Source organism: Hyperolius riggenbachi, chromosome 4 (assembly GCF_040937935.1).
Source record: "Hyperolius riggenbachi isolate aHypRig1 chromosome 4, aHypRig1.pri, whole genome shotgun sequence".
Classification (NCBI taxonomy): Eukaryota; Metazoa; Chordata; class Amphibia; order Anura; family Hyperoliidae; genus Hyperolius; species Hyperolius riggenbachi.
Window position 1 is genome coordinate 352,343,557 of NC_090649.1, and position 19,037 is coordinate 352,362,593.

At 45.7% G+C, this 19,037-nt stretch overlaps 1 protein-coding gene across 1 annotated transcript in view; it reads left to right on the forward strand.

Moving 5' to 3' along the window:
• LOC137504020 (protein ELYS-like) overlaps window positions 1–19,037 on the forward strand; it is an 831,023-nt gene that overhangs the window by 394,982 nt on the left and 417,004 nt on the right. Inside the window, exon 9 of the mRNA XM_068231910.1 lies at window positions 16,228–16,375. Coding sequence (XP_068088011.1) covers window positions 16,228–16,375 — 148 coding nt within the window. The remainder of the gene's footprint in view (window positions 1–16,227; window positions 16,376–19,037) is intronic.

Here is a 19,037-nt window from a genome sequence, read left to right on the forward strand (position 1 = left end):
AAAACCGTGAGTAGTCGGGAAACCAAAATCACTGTTCAGGGGTATAAGCATCTGCAAAGTTTGATGACAGGTGGTCTATGAGGGGGCAAATTTTGTGGAACCGGTCATAAGCAGGGTTGCCTCTTAGATGACAGGTTGTATTGGGCCTGATCTGATGGATAGGAGTGCTAGGGGGGTGACAGGAGGTGATTGATGGATGTCTCAGGGGGTGGTTAGAGGGGAAAATAGATACAATCAATGCACTGGGGAGGTGATCAGAAGGGGGTCTGAGGGTTTGGCCGAGTGATCAAGAGCCCACACGGGGCAAATTAGGGCCTGATCTGATGGGTAGGTGTCACAGGAGGTGATTGATGGGTGTCTCAAGGTGTGATTAGAGGGGGGAAATAGATGCAAGCAATGCCCTGGCGAGGTGATCAGGGCTGGGGTCTACGGGCGTTCTGATGGTGTGGGCGGGTGATTGGGTGCCCTAGGGGCAGATTAGGGTCTAATCTGATGGGTTTTAGTGACAGGGGGTGATTGATGGGTAATTAGTGGGTGTTTAGGGTAGAGAACAGATGTAAACACTGCACTTGGGAGGTAATCTGACATCGGATCTGCGGGCGATCTATTGGTGTGGGTGGGTGATCAGATTGCCCGCAAGGGGCAGGTTAGGGGCTGATTGATGGGTGGCAGTGACAGGGGGTGATTGATGGGTGGCAGTGACGGGGTGCTTGATGGGTGATTGATTGACAGGTGATCAGTGGGTTATTACAGGGAAGAAGAGATGTAAATATTGCACTGGTGAATTGATAAGGGGGGGTCTGATGGCAATCTAAGCGTGTGGGGCGAGTGATTGGGTGCCCGCAAGGGGCAGATTATGGTCTATTCTGATGGGTAACAGTGACAGGTGGTGATAGGGGGTGATTGATGGGTAATTAGTGGGTGTTTAGAGGAGAGAACAGATGTAAACACTGCACTTGGGAGGTGATCTGATGTCGGATCTGCAGGCGATCTATTGGTGTGGGTGGGTGATCAGATTGCCCACAAGGGGCAGGTTAGGGGCTGATTGATGGGTGGCAGTGACAGGGGGTGATTGATGGGTGATTGACAGGTGATTGACAGGTGATTGACAGGTGATCAGTGGGTTATTACAGGGAAGAAGAGATGTAAATATTGCACTGGCGAATTGATAAGGGGGGGTCTGAGGGCAATCTGAGCGTGTAGGCGGGTGATTGGGTTGCCCGCAAGGGGCAGATTAGGGTCTGATCTGATGGGTAACAGTGACAGGTGGTGATAGGGGGTGATTGATGGGTAATTAGTGGGTGTTTAGAGGAGAGAACAGATGTAAACACTGCACTTGGGAGGTGATCTCATGTCGGATCTGCGGGCGATCTATTGGTGTGGGTGGGTGATCAGATTGCCCGCGAGGGGCAGGTTAGGGGCTGATTGATGGGTGGCAGTGACAGGGGGTGATTGATGGGTGATTGACAGGTGATTGGCAGGTGATCAGGGGGGATAGATGCATACAGTACACGGGGGGGGTCTGGGGAGAATCTGAGGGGTGGGGGGTGATCAGGAGGGAGCAGGGGGCAGTTTAGGGTTAAAAAAATAGCGTTTTTAGATAGTGACAGGGAGTGATTGATGGGTGATTAGGGGGATGATTGGGTGCAAACAGGGGTCTGGGGGGTGGGCATGGGGGGGGTCTGAGGGGTGCTGCGGGCGATCAGAGGGAAGGGGGGGGGGGGCAGGATCAGTGTGCTTGGTGCAGACTAGGGTGGCTGCAGCCTGCCCTGGTGGTCCCTCGGACACTGGGACCACCAGGGCAGGAGGCAGCCAGTATAATAGGCTTTGTATATAAATGTCCAAGGAAGTCCCGCTACACCAAGAGGTAGGGTGAAGTAGAAAAAATACTATCGGAGCTATGTATGGCTCCTTAATCATAGCTATGATTAAGGATCCATACATCGCTCCGATACGCGTGAGCTTTTTACTTGTACACTGGTGATGGATTTACAATAAAGTATTTTTTCTACTTCACCCTACCTCTTGGTGTAGCGGGACTTCCTTGGACATTTATGGACTTTTGGCATTGATCTCCCTGCACCCTTCTGTGTACACACGTAAGTGTAGCGGTCTACCTTTTTTCTTTGCATTGCTTTAATAGGCTTTGTATACATTACAAAGCCTATTATACACTATCCGTGCGGCGATCCGGGTGCTAGTAACCCGCCGACGCTTCCGAACGGCCCGAATGACGCGATCGCCGCATAGCCACGCCCGCCGCCACCGCCGATGGACGTATTGCGGTCGTTTGGGCCCAACCCTTGCCGCTGCCCATCGGCTTAAGGCGGTCGGCAAGTGGTTGAGATTGAGCTTTTTAAGACAATATTCATAGTCCTTCATTAATGACATCCTTAGGTCATGCCTAAGGGTAAATAGGTAATTCTTAGAGAATTTAGTTTTAATCTGACATTCTAATACTTTTACTTGACCTAGGATCGTATCTATTTGGGCTGTTTAGGTTTTGAAAAGTGTTCCAAGTGGACTCCACCTCCAGTTCAGACCTCAGAGTTGAATTGAAAAAATTCAAAGATTTTATTGTAAATCTAGTTATCAGGATTATGCAGTAAAGAGGAATTAAGTTTCCATAGAGGTCAATCAATCCTGTATCCCCAAGGTAATTTTCAATACTATAGAAGAATGATCAGGCCAATTATTTGAGTTAATTGTTGAATCAGAGATTTTCTGTAAAGTAATTCTGTCAGTGAGAAACATGTCAATGCATGAACATTTTTTATTGATGTGAGAATAGAACGTATAATCACGTTCATCAGTGTGAAGGGATCTCCAGGCATTTGTACATGGTTTCTTCAATAAGAATTGTTTGGAAGCAAGTTCCCTTTTTTTGAACCCCGTGGGAAGAATTAATTGCAAGATTAACATTAGCATTCAAATTGCCTCCAACAAGGAGGGCACCTTTTCTTAACATCGAAAATAGTGATCTGAGAAATCCACTCTAGCCTGTATTCAGTGCATATAGGTTAACCAAGGTGAACAGTTTGCAATTTAGTGTGCATACTAGTACCAGGAATCTATCTTGGGGGTCCCTCAAATACTTATGGATTCCTGCCATTAACGGAGAATGGAATTTGATAAGTACTCCCCTCTTCTTCTTAAAATTATCAAAGTATACTTGTGGCATTTGGGAATGAGAACATTGCAGAGCTTTGCCTCCTGCAAAGTGTGTCTCCTGAGCAAAGAGAACATTAGACTTGTACTCTAGGGCTTCCCTCCATAAACATTTCCTCTTATATGGGGAATTTAGGACATGAGCATTTAGAGACAATTCATAACCCTATTTTTAAGTCATACAAAGGTATTGTTGCCTTAATTCATATTCTAAGACTTAAAGGAGTTATCAGGCAAAATGAAAAAAAAATAAACTTTACTCACCTGGGGCTTTCTCCAGCCCCTTGCAGCCGACTGTCCCACGCCGACAGTTCCGCTCTCCGCTGCCATCCCGGGCTCCCCGCACGGTGCAGAAGCCGACCCTGAGGTCGCCCTTACTGCGCCTGCGTGAAGCATCGCTGTCAATCATGGCCACGTTGCCCGCGGCGTACTGCGCAAGCCCCAGGTGAGTAAAGCGCTTTTTTTTTTCCGCCTGATAACTCCTTTAAGCATGATTTGGGGAGAAAATTCTGGTAATGTGCCAATGGAGTTAACCATTTTAGTCAGTGACCACCCAAAGATGCAATCGACAATGAGAGTTTAAAGAATAAACTTATATAGAGCAGCTGTGTGAGTTGAGGAGTAATAGCAAACAAAGAATAATAAACAAATGATATAACATTTTGTAGTAACAACCTATGTAAAATAGGACTCAACCTGTGCCCTAAGAGAAACCAGGTGATTGTCACGTTTGCTTCCCATGTGAGACAGAAATTATTCCTAATGAAAGCAACGTTGACACTCTGTAGTAAGAGTGCAAATGCAATGAGCACCATAGAAATAGAACAGTTAAAGACAAAACAAGAATTTACCAGCGGGTTTAAATTATAAGAACTAAATAGCTGTTGATAAATCTACTTATGTAGGATTGACAAGATTTAAACTTTAAGGTTATATGACCCATTATTGTGATGAACCTTGGAGTAGGTGGATAGCTTTTCTGCCCCATGGAAGAAATCTGCCAAGGCTGCAGCCTCCTCGGATAAGACTAATAAGTCTGTCGGGGGGAGAGAGCAAGAGAGTGTTTGGCTTTTGGAATTCATGAAGGTGTGGAAGGGGAATCTCATGATCTTTTAGTAGTATCTCTGGGGGACTACCAGTTTCTCTATAATCTTTTGAAAGAGCTAGAAGTGTCCATTTGTAATTCCTCTCCCCGCTCAAGTAGGTTGTTTTTGTTTTGTTTTTTGTGTGCCAGAAGTCCTTTCTGTAAAGACTGGATTTGGTACTTTTGCTGCCCCAGTTTAAAGTGCAGCATAAGTGGGAAGCCCCACTTATTATACTGAGTCACTTTCCGATGTAGAATGCTCGTTACTGGTTTCAGGGCTCTTCTGTGGGTTAAAGTAATGGGAGAAACGTCTGGGTATATTTGCATTTTGTGCTCCCCAATTCTCTTAGAATCAATTTCTCTAGCGGCTCGTAAGATTTCAAAATTTGCCTCTAAATAGTGGAGTTTAAGGATGATGTCTCAGGGGATTTCAATGTTTCTAGGCGGCTTAAAAAGTTGTGTATGCGATCTAAGCGAAGAAGTTCATCGGGATACTCAGGAAGAAATGCTTTAAAGATGGATAGAGTGTAGTTTTTAAAGTCTTTAATTGACTGCGGGACCCCCTTAAAGGGAAGGTTCAGGGACAGTTAAAAAAAAATAAAAATCCAAATCCACCTACCTGGGGCTTCCTCCAGCCCGTGGCAGGCAGGAGGTGCCCTCGACGCCGCTCCGCAGGCCTGGCCAGGTCGGGCCTCTTCTGCGCTCCATTGTGCGTTCCACGCCGGCAGGCTGACGTCATCGGACGTCCTCCGGGCTGTACTGCGCAGGCTCAGTAGTTCTGAGCCTGCGCAGTACAGCCCGGAGGACGTCCGATGACATCAGCGCGCCAGCGTGGAATGCACAATGGAGCGCAGAAGAGGCCCGACCTGGCCGCCGGCCTGGCCAGGTCGGGGCGGCCACCGGAGACCACCGTGAGCCTGCGGAGCGACGCCGAGGGCACCTCCTGCCTGCCACGGGCTGGAGGAAGCCCCAGGTAAGTGGATTTGGATTTTTTTTTAACTGTCCCTGAACCTTCTCTTTAAGTCTGAGATTCTCTCCTCCCTATATTGTCTATGTCCTCAAGTTTGAGTTCAGTTGCTGAGATTCAGTGATCTTGTTGGGACACTTTCTCCTGAAGGGCATTAACAGTGTCTGCCGTGTCATCCATCCCAGTTACAAATTCATGGTTTCTCTTCCCTAGTTCGTCGAGTTGGGCTGATAAGTTATTGGTAGCTGACCTTATTTCCTGACCTTCAGGTCTGGTAATAAATCAGAAATGTCTTTCAAGGTCAGAATCCGCTTCATCTTGGCCTGTCTTACTAGAGTTTTTGGTGGGTTTGTCACTCTGTTTGTCACGAGGTTTAAAGAAATTCAGTTGTGGAGCTGCTGACGTGTGTTGCTTATTAGCGTTAGACACCATTATGGTACAGTAGGTATATTCAAGAAGGAACTGTTTTAACTCAGCTTGTAGATATAGTTAGTCCGGGTGCTCATTGAGCGAGGCTCACTAGCTTCCCATTAAGTTAGTTTCACTCCGCTTTTGATTTTGAGATTCATACAGTGACGCTTAGTGACAGTTGCTATTTAGCGCTTACTGCTGTATGCTTGCTGGTCTGTGTGGAGATGTGGGCCACCTTAGCCTAGTGGGCGTGTTGCCGAAGGACTTATGTGATGCGACGGTGGACGGAGGCAGTTTACTTCATCCTTGCTGAACCGCACACGTCACTTCCGGTCCGGACGTGCACTTCCGCTTTGCTTCGATTGGCTGCGCAGGGTTGTTTGAATGTTTGCCGCACAATGATGGGCACGCCTTCTGATGACGCTGTGAAAATGGCAAAACATGTAAAGGCCGTACCCGCTTGAGACGCCATCTCCTCCCGCGACCCCCCTCTTCCCTCGCCTGGCTCTGAACGGGACTTCCCTACACAGGAACCTATTTGGAACATCACTAGGGACCACTCCTGGCTTGGACAGTAAGTCTACAATACACTCACAGGAGTTGCAGCTTTGCACATGCTGGGTGCTAGCAGCTTTGGACTATTGCCGTTCATAGCATAACTGGATTACTCCTACTGATCACGCCACTGGACTGTGAAACGTTGCCACATCGAGAAGTCTCAAGCTTCGGACCTAGTGGATACTCGGTGATGACTACGGAGTGGAACACTGTGGAACTGTACCTTGCTTGTTAGCCAGTTTGCTGTTGATTCACACTAACATTACTGCTTGCTGCCTTGTTTCCCAGCTTCAGCTATGCTGCCTATAACATTGCTTGGTTCTGGACTGTCCCGCTTTCCACAGTTTTCCATCCATCTGTTGTGAGCTCACTTTTAGATCTGGCCAGCTGGATGTATGGGCGGTGGTATGTTGTGGGTCTGTATGAGGAGATGGTCATCTTATGTTAATTTTAAAGGGATACTGTAGGGGGGGTCGGGGTAAAATGAGTTGAAGTTACCCGGGGCTTCTAATGGTCCCCCGCAGGCATCCTGTGCCCATGCAGCCACTCACCGATGCTCCGGCCCTGCCTCCGGGTCACTTCTGGAATTTCAGACTTTAAAGTCTGAAAACCGCTGCGCCTGCTTTGCCATGTCCTTGCTTACCCTGATGTCACCAGGAGCGCACGGCACAGGCACAGACCATACTGGGCCTGCGCAGTACGCTCCTAGTGCCATCAGTAGGAGTGAGGACACGACAACGCAGGCACAGTGGTTTTCAGACTTTAAAGTCTGAAATTCCAGAAGTGAACCAGAGGCGGGGCCGGAGCATTGGGGAGTGGCTGTGTGGGCACAGGATGTCTGCGGGGGACCATTAGAAGCCCCGGGTAAGTTCAACTCATTTTCCCCCGACCCCCTACAGTATCCCTTTAAAGTTGTAGTATAGTGGTTACATTAGATTAAACTAATAAATGTTATACTTTTTTACATGGTGTAGTTGATCAGTTTTTTTTAACCTGTAGGCTCCTTTATCTCTGTCCTATTGTGTATTAGTTTCACTCCGCATCTGCGCTCTGTATCGAGTTAAGTTATATGAAGAACAGTATCATGACAGGGTGTGGGTTATGGCTCAATGAACAAACAGTATCCCCTAAAAGACAAGCACAGCAGCTAGTAGCAATGGAGTAGGGGGAATGACAGCTTAATGAGATTGTGGTGTCAGCTGGTTACCTTCTGTCCCCTAACCAATCCCATTGGCAAGCAAAAAGTGGGCCTAGTCCTGTATTTTTATGCTGAATGAGCAGCCAGTGTTAGTCTGGTTGGGCCTCTTTGCTTCCTAGCTTGAGATTAAGTGTTCGGGGATCGGAAGCCAGGGCCCTGATTAGTTGCCGTGGCCAGGTTGCAATGCAAGGCCGGCTTGGTACAAAGTTTGTGTCTGCAGATAAAATGAAATGCTCGGTGGGGTAAAGGGCTTGCAGTGGGTTATGTCTATGCCCTCAATGGAGCTCTGGGGGAGACTACGGAAGATCCAATAGGGCGGGAAACCATGTGACCAGACTTCTTTACCTTGCTGCTGCTGGAGAGACTTCAGACGGCTCTGGATGGCTGATGTAGTGGCAGAGGGTCTCTGGAGAACTGAGGGTGGAGGAGGTTGGTGCCCAGGAAGATTCTGGCCTAGATTTTGTGGAGGAGCAGCAGCTCCGTGCATTAGGCCGCCATGTTAAAATCAAAATTTATACCAGAAATGGCTTGATTCCATCTAGATAAATGTTCAGCTGGACTGGACAGACTTGACGCGTCTGTCAGCGGCGCATCGCCGCCTCTCCCCTACCCCTCTCAGTCTTCCTTTGCTGAGAGGGGCGGAGATACACGCTGACAGACGCGTGTGAGGCAGGGCTGCGGTGCATAGCCCTGCCTCACATGGGAGCGCAGAGGGGCAGCAAAATCCACGACCAAGAAAGTTGTGGATTTTGCTGGTCAGAGGGAGGGCGAGTTATGGGGGTTTTAGATAGTTTACAGCCGCGGTATTGCGGCGGTTTAGGTAGGATTAAGGTATTCAACAGGATTGTTTAATAAAAAAAAGGATTTTTAAGAGGCTTCAGAGTCTCTTTAATGATTTTTCTGTATAAATCGTTGGTTGTTACAATAAAAAATGTCAGTTAAATATATCCTATAGGAGACACACGCACTGATATTTGAGAAGTGAAATGAAGTTTATTGGATTTACAGAAAGTGTGCAATAGTTGTTTAAATAAAATTAGGCAGGTGCATACATTCGGGCACTGTTGTCATTTTATTGATTCCAAAACCTTTAGAACCAATTATTGAAACTTAAATTGGCTTAGTAAGCTCAGTGACCCCTGACCTACATACACAGGTGAATCCAATTATGAGAAAGAGTATTTAAGGGGGTTAATTGTAAGTTCCCCTCCTCCTTTAACCACTTGAGGACCGTGGGCTTTACCCCCCTTAAGGACCAGGCACTTTTTTTCCATTCAGACCACTGCAGCTTTCACGGTTTATTGCTCGCTCATACAACCTACCACCTAAATGAATTTTGTCACTAATACAGCTTTCTTTTGGTGCTATTTGATTGCTGCTGCGATTTTTACTTTTTATTATATTCATCAAAAAAGACATGAATTTTGGCAAAACATTCATTTTTTTAACTTTCTGTGCTGACATTTTTCAAATAAAGTAAAATTTCTGTATACATGCAGTGCGAAAAATGTGGACAAACATGTTTTTGATTAAAAAAAACCCATTCAGTGTATATTTATTGGTTTGGGTAAAAGTTATAGCGTTTACAAACTATGGTGCAAAAAGTGAATTTTCCCATTTTCAAGCATCTATGACTTTTCTGACCCCCTGTCGTGTTTCATGAGGGGCTAAAATTCCAGGATAGTATAAATACCCCCCAAATGACCCCATTTTGGAAAGAAGACATCCCAAAGTATTCAGTGAGAGGCATAGTGAGTTCATAGAAGATATTATTTTTTGTCACAAGTAAGCGGAAAATGACACTTTGTGACCAAAAAAAAAAAAAAAAGTTTCCATTTCTTCTCACTTGCGACACGACAAAACAAAATGAAATCTGCCACGGACTCACCATGCCCCTCTCTGAATACCTTGAAGTGTCTACTTTCCAAAATGGGGTCATTTGTGGGGTGTGTTTACTGTCCTCGCATTTTGGGGGGTGCTAATTTGTAAGCACCCCTGTAAAGCCTAAAGGTGCTCATTGGACTTTGGGCCCCTTAGCGCAGTTAGGCTGCAAAAAAAGTGCCACACATGTGGTATTGCCGTACTCAGTAGAAGTAGTATAATGTGTTTTGGGGTGTATTTTTACACATACCGATGCTGGGTGGGAGAAATATCTCTGTAAATGACACCTTTTTTAATTTTTTTTACACACAATTGTCCATTTACAGAGATCTTTCTCCCACTCAGCATGGGTATGTGTAAAAATACACCCCAAAACACATTATACTACTTCTCCTGAGTACGGCGATACCAGATGTGTGGCACGTTTTTGCACCCTAACTGCGCGAAGGGACCCAAAGTCCAATGAGTACCTTTAGGATTTCACAGGTAATTTTGAGAAATTTCGTTTCAAGACTACTCCTCACGGTTTAGGGCCCCTAAAATGCCAGGACAGTATAGGAACCCCACAAATGACCCCATTTTAGAGAGAAGACACCCCAAGGTATTCCGTTAGTAGTACGGTGAGTTCATAGAAGATTTTATTTTTTGTCACAAGTTAGCGGAAAATGACACTTTGTGAAAAAAAAACAATAAAAATCAATTTCCGCCAACTTGTGACAAAAAATAAAATCTTCTATGAACTCACTGTACTACTAACAGAATACCTTGGGGTGTCTTCTTTCTAAAATGGGGTCATTTGTGGGGTTCCTATACTGTCCTGGCATTTTAGGGGCCCTAAACCGTGAGGAGTAGTCTTGAAACAAAAATGACCTGTGAAATCCTAAAGGTACACATTGGACTTTGGGCCCCTTAGCGCAGTTAGGGTGCAAAAAAGTGCCACACATGTGGTATCGCCGTACTCGGGAGAAGTAGTATGATGTGTTTTGGGGTGTATTTTTACACATACCCATGCTGGGTGGGAGAAATACCTCTGTAAGTGATGGGTGGCAGTGTCAGGGGGTGATTGATGGGTGGCAGTGACAGGGGGTGATTGATGGGTGATTGACAGGTGATCAGTGGGTTATTACAGGGAAGAATAGATGTAACGAATGCACTGGCGAATTGATAAGGGGGGGTTTGAGGGCAATCTGAGCCAGTAGGCGGGTTATTGGGTGCCCGCAAGGGACAGATTAGGGTCTGATCTGATGGGTAACAGTGACAGGTGGTGATAGGGGGTGATTGATGGGTAATTAGTGGGTGTTTAGGGTAGAGAACAGATGTAAACACTGCACTTGGGAGGTGATCTGACGTCGGATCTGCGGGCGACCTATTGGTGTGGGTGGGTGATCAGATTGCCCGCAAGGGGCAGGTTAGGGGCTGATTGATGGGTGGCAGTGACAGGGGGTGATTGATGGATGATTGATGGGTGATTGACAGGTGATCAGGGGGATAGAGGTATACAGTACACGAGGGGGGGGTCTGGGGAGAATCTGAGGGGTGGGGGAGTGATCAGGAGTCCCCAGGGGGCAGTTTAGGGTTAAAAAAAAATAGATAGTGGCAGGGAGTGATTTATGGGTGATTAGGGGGGTGATTGGGTGTAAACAGGGGTCTGGGGGGTGGCCGGGGGGGGTCTGAGGGGTGCTGTGGGCGATCAGGGGGCAGGGGGTGGGGAGATTTGGGTGCAGACTAGGGTGGCTGCAGCCTGCCCTGATGGTCCCTCGGACACTGGGACCACCAGGGCAGGAGGCAGCCTGTATAATACACTTTGTAAACATTACAAAGTGTATTATACACTGTTTGCGGCGATCGTGGGGTTAACATCCTGCCGGCGCTTCCGTATGGCCGGCGGGATGTTGCGGCGGGTGAGCGGAGTCAGGCGCCGGCGGAGGATCGCGTCACGTATGACGCGATCGCTCCGCCCATGCCCCTAAAAGGACCGCCGCCTCTGTGGGTGAGCTGGTCCTTGCGGGATCCACTTCCCGGCCGCCTCTCTGCGTTAGGCGATCGGGAAGTTGTTAATTCTCTCTGAAGAGTAGCAACATGGGGGTCTCAAAACAACTCTCAAATGACCTGAAGACTAAGATTGTTCATCATCATGGTTTAGGGGAAGGATACAGAAAGCTGTCTCGGAGATTTCAGCTGTCTGTTTCTACAGTTAGGAGCATATTGAGGAAATGGAAGACCACAGGCTCAGTTCAAGTTAAGACTCGAAAGTGGTAGACCAAGAAAAATCTTGGATAAACAGAAGTGACAAATGGTGAGAACAGTCAAAGTCAACACACAGACCAGCACCAAAGACCTACAACATCATCTTGCTGCAGATGGAGTCACTATCATTCAACCATTCTGCGCACTTTATACAAGGAGATGCTGTATGCGATAGTGATGCAGAGGAAGCCTTTTCTCCGCCCACAGCACAAACAGAGCCGCCTGAGGTATGCTAAAGCACATTTTGACAAGCCAGCTTTAACTTTGGAATAAGGTGCTGTGGACTGATGAAACTAAAATTGCGTTATTTGGACATAACAAGGGGTTATATGCATGGGGGAAAAACAACACGGCGTTCCAAATAAAAACACTTGCTACCTACAGTAAAATATGGTGGGGGTGCCATCATGCTGTGGGGCTGTGTGGCCAGTGAAGGGACTGGAAATATTGTCAAAGTTGAGGGACACGTGGATTCCACTCACTATCAGCAGATTCTGGAGACTAATGGATCTTTCAACAAGACAAAGGCCCTACACACTGCTCAAAATCCACTAAGGCATTCATGCAGAGGAACAAGTACAAAGTTCTGGAATGGCCATCTCAGACCTGAATATAATTGAAAATCTGTGGTGTGAGTTAGAGAGCTGTCCATGCTCGGAAGCCATCAAACTTAAATGAACTAGAGATGTTTTGTAAAGAGGAATGGTCCAAAATACCTTCAACCTGAATCCAGACTCTCATTGGAACCTACAGGAAGCATTTAGAGGCTGTAATTTCTGCAAAAGGAGGATCTACTAAATATTGATTTCATTTCTTTTTTGTGATGCCCAAATTTATGCACCTGCCTAATTTTGTTTAAATGATTATTGCACACTTTCTGTAATTACAATAAACTTAATTTCACTTCTCAAATATCACTGTGTGTGTGTCTCCTATATGATATATTTAACCAACATTTTTTTTTTATCGTAACAACCAACGATTTATACAGGAAAATCATGACGATTAACAAGGTTGCCCAAACTTTCGCATCCCACTGTATGTCTCAGATCGACACAGGGTTGCATGCTGGACTGTTACAAAGGAAATGGGTGTTCATTAATGCCAGACTAAAGAGGTGGCTTTTGTTTCTAGGGAGAGAAACTTGATTGGGTGTGGCCGTGATTTCCAAAGTGTAGGTTAGGGGCAGCATGACAGAATGCTCTGTCTCTGAATGTTTTGAGGTGGACACTGGGTGTGACCAGGTTATTAGAGCCCTTTGATCTAATATTATTCAGGTATCCAGGGCCCAGATTGTGCAAGGATTTGAATGTCAATAAGCCAATCTTAAACTAAGTTCTCTCTTTTTTCAGTAGTCAGTGGAGTGAGCGAAGGGTTGGTGTTATGTGGCAATGGCAGGGTTGGCTTGTTAACAGACGTTTAGCTGCATTTTGTAGTAATTACAGGTGGTGCAGGTCTTTTTGGAAGGCCTATACATAGGACTTTGCAGTAGTCCAGCCTTGATGTGATTAAGGCATGAACTAGGGTTGGAAAATGTGCGGGAGGTATAAGGCATTTAATTTTTGCAATGTTCCATAGGTGAAAAAAGGAATATTTCACAACAGCTGAGATTTGATTCCAGAAGCTTAATTCCCCTGCAATCAGTACACCCAGCCTGCGCACAAAGTCTGAGTTCTTCAGGTCTGTGCTCCCTATGGCTGGCTAGTAGTGTTGGCTGAGTCTGGGGCTGATTTGCTGTTGAGTGCTGACCACTGATAACAAGAACCTCAGTTTTGTCTGCATTTAGTTTTAGCCAGTTTTCATCCTGAAGCAAAGCTTAGCACGTGTTTATTTGTCTGCTTGGGTCTTTGACGCCGGCTTTGAATTATAAATATAGGTGGGTGGCATCAGCATTTGCAAGCACATGTCAGGCCATGTATTGGTACGATTTGTATATGGTGAACAGCAAAGGGGATAATATCGCACCTTGGGTTACACCATACTTTAGTGGTATAGGGTTGGAGAGGAAGGGCCCCAAGGCTACCCTTTGTGTTCTGCCAGCCAGGAAGGAGTGGAACCACTGGAGAACTAAACAATTGATGCCACAGTACTCTTGTAGCCTGTTAAACAAGATTTCATGATGAACTGTATCAAAAGTCGCTGAGTGTCGAGAAAAATCAGTATGGAACATTGGCCTCTGTCTCGTGCCATGACCAGATCGTTGCACATCTGGGTGAGGGCTGTCTCACAGCTGTGATGTTTTGTAAAGCCAGATTGAAGAGGGTCAAGGATGCGTTTTCTTGAGAGCCTGGCTTCAAGTTGGAGATATACAGCCTTTTGAATGGCTTTCCCCAGAAAGGAGAGGTTGCAGACAAGTCTGTAGCTGTTTAGAGCATCTGGGTCTAAGGATGGTTTCTTGAGTAGCAGTCTGATGATTGCTTCTTTCAGACAGGTGGAAAACCTCCTTCGTAAAGAACAGTTGACTATTTTGTGGAATGCTTGTCTCAATAGCTTAGGCCATTTCAACATAAACATAGTTGAACCAGGGTTGCAGGTAGTCTGGCGAAGGTTTAAGATACCTTCTTCAGTAATTACTTTGAAATCAGACCATGGTGTCAGGCTCTTTTTGCATCCAATACATGACTCTGCATAGGTTTCCAGTGCTGTGAATTGAATGCCAGATTGTATGGAGGAGACTTCATCTGAGAAGAAGTGGATACATTTCTCACACAGGTCCTGTGAAGGCCTAATGCTGAATTTCTGGCAAGAGGGATTACAGAGATTATCAACTGTGCCAAAAAAGCTGGGTAGGCCTGTCCTTATTCCTGTCTCAATCTCCTGTGACAGGAATAAGGACTTTTTCTTGTTGAGTGTTTGATATTTTTTCAGATGTGCAATTAGGGCGTGTTTATCTTTAGAGGACTGATGTTTGCACCACTGTCATTTCAGTCTGAGCCCCTCTTTCCTTATCTCCTTTACAGTGGTGCCAAACCAGTTAGCATGATGTAATGGTGCGGAGCGGTTAACGAGTGAGGGAGCTAAGGAGTCAAAAGCAGCTGAGACATAGTGGTTATATTTACAAGGCCTAAGTTCTGATCTGTCAGTCCATCAAGATTGAGGTTGTTCTGAATGTGTTGGGGTGACCAACCTTTCAAGGAGTGCTATTTTATGAGTTGTTTCACTTGGTGTTTTATAGCTAGTAGTGGAAGGGGTGGTGGTCTGACCAAACTACTGGATCAATTTCACCATTGGAAGACATTCTCACCTTATTACACTTACTCTATCCTCCTCTGATGGTGCAGAACTGGCTCTGGAGATGGCTCACTACAGTATACAGCCCTTCAGGAGGGGGTGGAGAGGCTGGGGGCAGGCAATGTACACAAGACCCAGCTTCACACTGAATAGGGACTGTCTATAAATCTGTCTACACAATTTTGTATGATTCCTTATCAGTGGCTGAGCAGCTACAGTCATTGCAACAATTGTGCAGAGAACATAAAGTTTTTTTTCTCTCCATCAGTCTCTCAGGGGAAAGAAACGTCTACCCCCACTGGAGCCCCCTGCGGCTGCATCCCTTGCAGGGTCTATTGTTACGCCCTACGCTTGAGGACCATAGGCTTACATCCCTTAGTTACCAGGCTTTTTTCAATTACGCACACTGCAGCTTTAACAGTGTGCTGCACGACCATACAACTTAGCACACTAATCTTGCCCCCTTTTCTTGCTACCAATAGAGTTTTCTGTTGGTGGCATCCGTTTGCTTTTTTTTATTAATTTAAATGTTCTTTTTTTTTTTTTCACAATAAAAATGTTTTTTTTTCTCCCTCCCTCGTCCGAGAGCCAATCAGTGTGATCGTCTCTCATAGGCATCAGCCTATGAGAGTAATCTGTTTGTGATCCTCTCTGGGGACAGCCCAGTGACAGAGCCGTCCCCATACAGCGCTGCACTAGATTGCAGTGCTGTACAAGTGTTTGTAACCTTTTTTATTTTTTTGCTTTACAGCCTGCGATCGCGGCTCGCAGGTTGTTTATGGAGCGGAGCTCCGCTCCCATCAGCGTTAGGCGGTCAGGAAGGGGTTAAGCAGGAGGAGGTTGTAAATGAATCATGGAGCTACAACTCCAATTTATAACAATGTATAACACTGTTCATAAATAGTGAGTAACAGGGGCATTGGACCATTTTTAGGTGGAAAAAAAAAATCTGTAATGTATTCATTAGCAGTTGATTTGGGGTTGATTTAGCACATTTTAGGTTCACTTACACTTATAGGGAAGGTCCGAGCAAAATACAACAAGATCTCTACTTACTTGGAGCTTCCTCACCAGGTCAGCATCTTAGGCTCCTGCATGAGTGCCGCTCGCAATCACACTTACATGGTATGGAGTGTTCTGCGCAGGCGCAGTAGTTCTGCGCCTGTGCAGAACACTCCAGGCTACGTCAGCATGGTCATGAGCGGCATGCACGTGCATTCGCAGTAGATGCCAGTCGGCATCTGCAATGGATGGGCCCCCGGGCCACCTGCTAGGAGCAGAGCTGCGCCAATGGCACAGGACGACTGCCAGGGGCTGGAGGAAGCTCCAGGTAAGTAGATCTTTTTTTATTCACCCCGTATCTTCCCCTTAAGTTACAAATCAATAAATACATATGCATTCAGTGTATCATTCAGTTTTTGTATCATTACATCACTCCAAACTGTTCTTATATTTCAATTATTTAATTTATTCTTTGTATAGAACGATTCAGACCGAAGGCTTCAAGAGAGAGCAATGACCCGGAATTCTATATTGGATCATTATAGCAAAGTATTGCCAAGAGTGCAGAGAATTATTGCAAGTGAGAGGGCTAAGCCCTACACATTATCTTCAACAATTTGGAAAGAAGGTATATTATTAACAATGTAACAATCACATTGCTCTTGTTAATTGTATCTCAATTATAAATCTTAATAGTTTGCATGCTTCTATTTTATTCTTTTAAAATTCTCACTTTGGCTGTTATATACCCCCCCCCCCCCCCAAAAAAAAAAAAGGTAGCATCACAATCATAAAACAATCATTATGCAAAGTATAACACAGAACAAGCCATTTAGACACATAATGGTCCTGCGGTCGTATATTTACACCCCACAGGACTTTACTTATCGACCTAGGGGAGTAGATATTTGTCTTCAGCGGAGAAAGGTGGGTGCCCGCGACTGTGATCAGCTGGGTAATGATTGATGAATGGGAACAAGCCTAGAGAGTAATGTACTCGTTGTTAAAGGACAACTATCAAAGTTAACTAATATTCAAAATGCCATGTATATTTTGAGTAATTACTTTCAAATAGTAATACAAAAGTTTTGTTTTTTTTCATCTTTTCATTTTTTATGTAAAGAAAATTACATTCACTGAGAACAGTTTTCACTGTGGGCATCACCATTGGAGGACTGTGTCCAGCACATCCAGCATACAGAAACAATCTTCACTGTCTGTAATCCTGTGACTGGAATCTTAATATAGCTTCAAATAGTGTGTAAATAACTCAACTGTTCCTTTCTCTCTCTCTCTGCCTCACGCAGTCTAAAGTAAACAGAGTTTACAGCCAGGAAGAGCTCATTTTGAATGGGGGGGGGGGGGGGCATCGAAGTACAGGAAAAGGTACAGGTCCTTCTCTTTAGATCCTTCTCTGTAATGATAAAAATCCTCAGCTGTTCTCATATGATCTGTGAAAAAGAAGTGTATATGGGCAGGGCAGAAACAAACAGTAAATGATTCTTCTGTGAATAGTGACAGAGAAGTGCAACCTATCTACATGGTACAGCTCTAGCCCCGACGCTGACCCAAGCTGTTACAAAAGCTGATAAAGCAAAGTATTTTTTCACACAGGCTGTGATCAGAGACTTCTGAAAAGCTTTATATTGTTGCTGGCCAAGAGCTCTATAGGTATGTGGGGTTTACAGAAGGACAGTTTTTTTTTTACCGTTTCTCTTTAAGGATAGTGGTAGAGTTTGGATATAGGTTTGTTACATCCATACCTGGTGAGGACTTTGGTTCAAACTGTGCATAAAAGGCATGTCTTAGCTGCAAAAAAAACTAAATAAATTTGACTAGGAAGAGCGTATTACCTCCTCCGTGAGATTACCTCTTCCGCCACAGAGGAAGATAGTGAAGGACCAATCAGCCTGAAGAGGGCTCAATGTAGCCCTAGGTATGCATATTTTTTTTCCTAGTCTCAGGTACGCTTTAAAGGGAGTCTGAAGCAAATGGAAAAAAAAAAACAAAAAACAGATATTCACCTATGGAGAGGGAAGGCTCTGGGTCCTTTAGAGCCTTCCCTTTCCTCCTACAGTCCCAACGTTCCAGCGCTGGCTCCCCCATTAGCAGTCTCCAACGGATGGGCTGCTCCATAGTGCCCATTTTTGCACACTCGCACATGAACAGCATCTTGGTCTCCTGGAGACTGCTGAAGTCTCCCGCAGTGTGGGATTTGAATGGGGAATCCTAGACTGGAACAAGCAGACCACACTTTTCATCAGTGCATGGCATGGGTTCTCAGCAGTACATGGCATGCATTAAATTTGCTCTTTGGGGTAGGACTGCCATGCACTGATGAGAATAAACCAATCTTAAATGTATGTTGGATTATTGTGACTGAAGGTGTTGGGCAGCCCCCCCTCCTCCACTCATTATCATCCTAATGTTATGTGATGTATTCCCTACTGATTCCTCTCCCCCCCCCCCCCCCCCCACACACACACACTCCACTGTGTCAGTGTTCTCCACTTCCCCGGCAACATGGTGACCAGAGTGTAGAAATAGGTGCACTGACCTGTGCCCACTGGCAATGGTGGCTATTGTGGAGCGGAGCCGAGAGAGCAGCATTGTCATGTGCAGTGCCCGGGGATCCCCTTGCCTCTCTGACACACACACTAAGGTGAAATAGAAGAGCTAGAGAGGGACAAGATAGAGAAGATAGAGGACAGAGAGAGAAAAAGGAAAGAAAAAGATATAGTCACTGTGATCATACATTTTTTCACTTGGTACACTATCCTTACAACACCAGACATTGTCTCACTGCCCGGGACCATGATCTGCAATCTATACCACAAAGCGGGAAAGGAGCAGGCAGCCCCACAAGATGGTCTCACCACTTGGATAATTATTCACTACCGCCTCCACTACTGCTCAGTCATGCATAATCTGGGACTGTAGATTTGGGTGCATGTTGCTGTGCCTTTAAAGCGGACTTAAACTCAGAATTTTAAAAGGAAATGAATATGGCCTACCAAAAAACAGGCTAGCACCTCTCCAATCCCTACTAAATTCAGCGGCCCGCCTGATTCACCTTTCCACACACTCTTCCGATGCAGCCCCACTGTGCCATTCTCTCCACTGGTTACCCATTACCCAAAGGATCCAGTTCAAACTCCTGACTATACAAAGCCCTCCACGAGTTGTCTCCTCCATACATCTCCTCACTAATCTCAAGATATTGTCCCTCCCGCAACCTTCGCTCCTCCCAAGAAATTCTCCTGGCCTCTAAGCTGATCACCTCCTCTCAT